This window comes from Sabethes cyaneus, chromosome 3 (genome assembly GCF_943734655.1).
Source record: "Sabethes cyaneus chromosome 3, idSabCyanKW18_F2, whole genome shotgun sequence".
Lineage (NCBI taxonomy): Eukaryota > Metazoa > Arthropoda > Insecta > Diptera > Culicidae > Sabethes > Sabethes cyaneus.
The window spans coordinates 54,800,745-54,805,304 of record NC_071355.1 but is presented as its reverse complement, the minus strand read 5'-3'; the positions used below and the strand labels follow the sequence as shown (position 1 = coordinate 54,805,304).

General features: G+C 40.1%; 1 protein-coding gene across 1 annotated transcript; it reads right to left on the bottom strand.

The window, feature by feature from the left end:
• Window positions 1-2,351: 2,351 nt before the first annotated feature.
• LOC128739594 (cytochrome P450 4C1-like) lies at window positions 2,352-4,006 on the bottom strand. Its single transcript, XM_053835089.1, has 5 exons — window positions 3,658-4,006; window positions 3,337-3,589; window positions 3,096-3,222; window positions 2,412-3,023; window positions 2,352-2,369 (listed from the first exon to the last, which is right to left on the bottom strand). Exons 1-5 carry the CDS (start codon window positions 4,004-4,006, stop codon window positions 2,352-2,354), a joined length of 1,359 nt encoding a protein of 452 aa, XP_053691064.1.
• Between the last annotated feature and the right edge of the window lie 554 nt (window positions 4,007-4,560).

Sequence of the window (4,560 nt, the reverse complement as noted above, 5' to 3'; positions counted from 1 at the left end):
GTTTATAAACTGTATTGGTATACAACAGGCCGGCTTCATGGAGGGTCGGTCTACAATGGACCAAATCGTCACCCTGCGGCAGATCCTCCAGAAGTACCGCGAATTCTGGCTCCCCACGCATCACCTGTTCATCGATTTCAAAGCCGCTTATAACTGTGTAAACGGACAAGAGCAATGGAAATATTTGGACGAAAACGGTTTTCCGGGTAAGTTTATTAGACTTATCATGGCTACGATGGATGGGATCCAGTGCTGTGTGAGAATCTCGGGTGGATTGTCGGACCCATTTGAATCTCGCAGGGGACTTCGACAAGGAGATGAGCTTTCCTGCCTGCTATTCAACATTACGCTTGAAGGTGTTATAAGACGAGCGGCGATCGAAATGCGGGGTACGATTTTCAACAAATTTAGTCAATTTATCTGCTTTGTTGACGACGTGAATGCTGTCGGTAGAATATTAGAGGCGGTGGAAGATCAGTACACCAGGCTAAAACCAGATCCCTGTCACGACAGCTGTCAGCTGAAGCCCCCTCCGATAGTGATGGTAATAGAGGTAGACAACAAATTTTGAAACAACAATTTAATATGCATATGCTGTACAACTACGGATACTACTGAAACTTTATTCATTATTCTTTTGGATATTTTATTATGGTCGCTATAAACCAATTCCGTCACGATGTTCTGACAGAAAAACTTCAAGTCAACAAATGTGGCTGGCTGATTGAGCTTTATTGTCTTAACAAGCTTTATGCTTTATAGCTTTCTCGAACAAAGCAAAAAGCTTCATTAAATTATGGCGGTTGCTGTCAAACAGTGAAAATCGGTTTTATTGCTGCTTCCAACAGAGTATAATAAGCTTGAGGTTATGACCTGACTCTAATAGAGGTTAAAAAACCTTTTGAAAAGTGGGCCACTTGGTCGAAAGGCAGTTTTATAACGGTCATCAGAGGGTTCTAGTGGAGCTCATAGTTTTATTAGCGATTTTATGAAATTGGCCATGTAAACCGCTAGAAGAACGTGGACATTAAATTGCTGCTTGGGATATTGTTAAACTGACAACAAAAAATATTTATGGAATTTTCATCGATCAAACCGCATACTTTCTACCGATTACACCCCTGCCACACATTGGCTCCAGCAGAGAGCGTATCGCTTACGCTAGTCTGTTGGTAAACGGAAAATTGTAAGCGCACTACCAAACAATTTGACACTCTACGAACATTTACGATGTTCATCATACCGTATCCAAATCCAGCAGCATCTGTAGGACTTCCTTCATTCCTTATTTCAAGTAAATCTGTAAGCAAGGAAAACTGTCACCACCGGAACAACCAGATCCGAGGCGAACGGCGGCGGCACTCGTTCCAAAAAATCAGCTGACATTGAAACTCCCGAAGAGTGTTATTTTTCTTTGGTCACGCACTAAAAAGGACATTTCAATGTCGTGAGCGAGTGCGCGGGTGCCGCCGGTGGGATCTATAAATGACGTAGCTGCTGTGTAAGTAGTATTATAGCTCGGCAATCAGTAGCATAGTCCTATACCTGATTACGTAGTACTATCGGCACAGCAGGCCGAACACCGGTTTATTTATGAATGGCGCAAAATAATGTTGCTGGCCGATTTTGATCAATAGCTGCGACTAACTGTGGAGGTGCGTGGTTGCTGAAAAGAAAATATGAAACATAAATGTAGACGCAATCACGTAGCGCAAAATTGGGCAGAAAACTGGTGATTGAAAATTAAGGCATTGAAGTAGGATTATATTGCTCAAAATCCAAAGGGATTTGCTGAGTAAATTTACTTTTACATTTTCATTGTGCAATGTTATTTAACGAATCTTGGACCAAGACAAGAGTTGTGCATTTTTTATACAACCGATGCGATGTCCGAGAAAAGCGGAATAAAATCCCTTGGCGTTTTTTGGGAAAATTGGAGACTTCGAATTTATAATTTTGGTCTAAATTAAAATATGAAAAACGCCCTTAGGTCACTTGACTACAAATGGCCTTAATTCTATGACTAAAAATCAAACCTACGGCCATTCTTTCGTCAATGGCGACTGTTTAAGTTTACTCTTCGCTTTCCCAAGATGATAACTGTTACAGATGACTTCATTCGTCTGTCAGAATGGCGTTGACTAGTACAATATGACAAACGAAACAAAAACTAATAAACTAGAATCACAGAAAATTTTATTAAATACCGATCTATCGCCTTTCTATCTGCATAAAAAATCCATCGTTCATTCGTAATAGAGCATCAAATTGAAATCGCATATCAGACTTTTGAATTTTAGTTGCGAATCGGAAGTTCTTTACCAAATAAACCATCATTATTTTCATGCTTATCATGGCATATCGAGCACCTGAAATGAAAAAATTATATCAATTTTCAGTATTGATCTTACGCTTTTTTTCCTTTTTGGTTTACCAATACAATTTCTCGAACCACCACTGAAGGCAAGAAAAGCGAACGGATGTCTATCCTTCGAACGTGCAGCAGAAAAGCGTTCTGGATCAAAACTCTCCACGTCCGGTCCCCATAGATCGGCGTTGTGGTGTAGATTATAGATATGCACCGCCAGTATACTGCCAGCGGGAATCTTATGACCTCCAACGAGCGTTCCTTCGAGGCTTTGCCTGGCCACCATTCCTGCAACCGGATACAGTCGGAGAGTTTCCTTCAGAAACATCTCCAAGCATTCCAACTGTTTCATTGAATCCGGTGAAAAGTCCGGCTCTTCTTCGGGATGGCTCTGCATTATCTCGTCGTGTAGTCGTTGCTGCCATTCTGGATGAAACGCCAACAACAGACACGCATAGCAAACCGTAAGTGCCGAGGTGTCCGTTCCGGCACCTATGATAGTGTAAACGTTATCGATTATTTCCTCGTCGGAAAAATGCTTCAACTTGTTGGTAAAAATTTCATCCACGAATATCTGCGGTCTTTTGACGTCGTTTTCGGGCTGGATGAGTTGTCGTTGTGGTTCGGCGTATCGGACAGCTACCTCGTTGACTATCTGCAATATTTATATTAAACAAGTTTTTCTACAGCCAGAGTCAGAAGCCAGAGCTTCAGGAAGCGGTCCTACCTTAGAAATAACTTGATCCAAACGGTCTCGTAAATATTGTTTTTCGCGATAAATGGTAGTCCGGCGATAAATAATATCTGCATAGTGGTAGATATTCAACAGTCGCTTAGAGGATAAAGAAATATAGCTGAAAATGGTAAAATAATGCTACCTATCTTACTTCAGCTATAATAAGAATCACAATATTTGCGATATTGGCTGGGAATGGTTTATGTACATTAACGAAGAGATAAAAATTTACCGTTCAACTTCGTGCACTATTGAATCTGCATCATCGATTGCATTGATATCCAATCCTAGAGTTGTCCCAAGCACCATCTCCATTGTATATCTGCCAACATACTGCATCATGTCAACCGTAGATCCGTCGGGAAATGTTAACAATCGATTCACTAATTTTTTAGATCCATCGGAAAATATTGGAATGAAACCATGCAGTATTTTTGTATTGAACGACGGATTCAACGCCTTCCGTTGACTCTTCCACAGCTGATCTAAGTAAAGTGTGAAGCAGAGTGTGAATTATATGACCTGCAAGTCGAAAATACCGCAGAATATTTACGTTTCGCTCCAAACAGGCCATAGCTCATGTCGAAAAATTCGTACAGAAAAGGTTTGTCCAACCACACCGGATCGGACATAATTTGCTGCGTTACATCGGGATCACTCGTTCCGAAGATCATCTTAGAGCCCAACCAGAATCGGAAAAGTGGTTCCTTTGTGTTGAACAAATTTCGCATGTTCCAAAACATTTTCTCACTACTTTTGCCCACGAAAAGATAAGCGCTACCAATCAAAGGATAACTTGGCTTAGCGCATGGCACGGTCGCTGCGACTTCATACTTTCTTCTGTAACTTAGATACTGAATCACACTGATTGCAACGGCAAATCCGAGCAATATAATCCACATGTTCTAACTTGTTTTACCTAGCCAGTTGTTGGGTTCTAAAGTGCGCACAAACTGAAGTCTAGAACTTCCCGACGTGATATTATAAGTTGCCTCATGCATATTTGTGACAAATGTAATCCATAAAATCTGATATAGTGTTTTTTTTGCTCCATTTCCAATGTAATATACCTTTCGTTTCTACTTTGTGACGAATGAAAACAATTAGAGACTGTTTTATTAGCAGAAAAACAACATCGACAGAGAAACCCACAATAAAATGCAGGTTCCGTAGAACGGGGTAAGGTTGGATTTTTTTTAGCGCCGTGTCATTGTTTTTCATGTTTCCGTGTTCTGGACTGTTTTGACAAGTGTTGTTGTTGTTGTTGTTGTGAATTTTTGTTTTTGCACAATTAATTCAACAATCAAAACAACCAGTAAAAAAGAATTAAGCGATGTAATTTAGAAGCTTATCAATTGATTTTTGTACAATTGAAGTCCATTATAAGTGTATAGAGTAAGACGAAATGCAAGTTCAACTCAGGATAATATGTCTATAGGATAGAAACAAATAGAAA

What these genes read in the sequence shown, in the direction of transcription:
- LOC128739594 (XM_053835089.1), bottom strand. Translation starts at nt 4,006, where the DNA reads ATGTGGATTATATTGCTCGGATTTGCCGTTGCAATCAGTGTGATTCAG. An exon ending in TGGCCTGTTTGGAGCGAAAC is followed by an intron (nt 3,590 to 3,657) that starts GTAAATATTCTG and finishes CACTTTACTTAG; the next exon opens with ATCAGCTGTGGAAGAGTCAA. An exon ending in TGGATCAAGTTATTTCTAAG is followed by an intron (nt 3,024 to 3,095) that starts GTAGGACCGCTT and finishes TAAATATTGCAG; the next exon opens with ATAGTCAACGAGGTAGCTGT.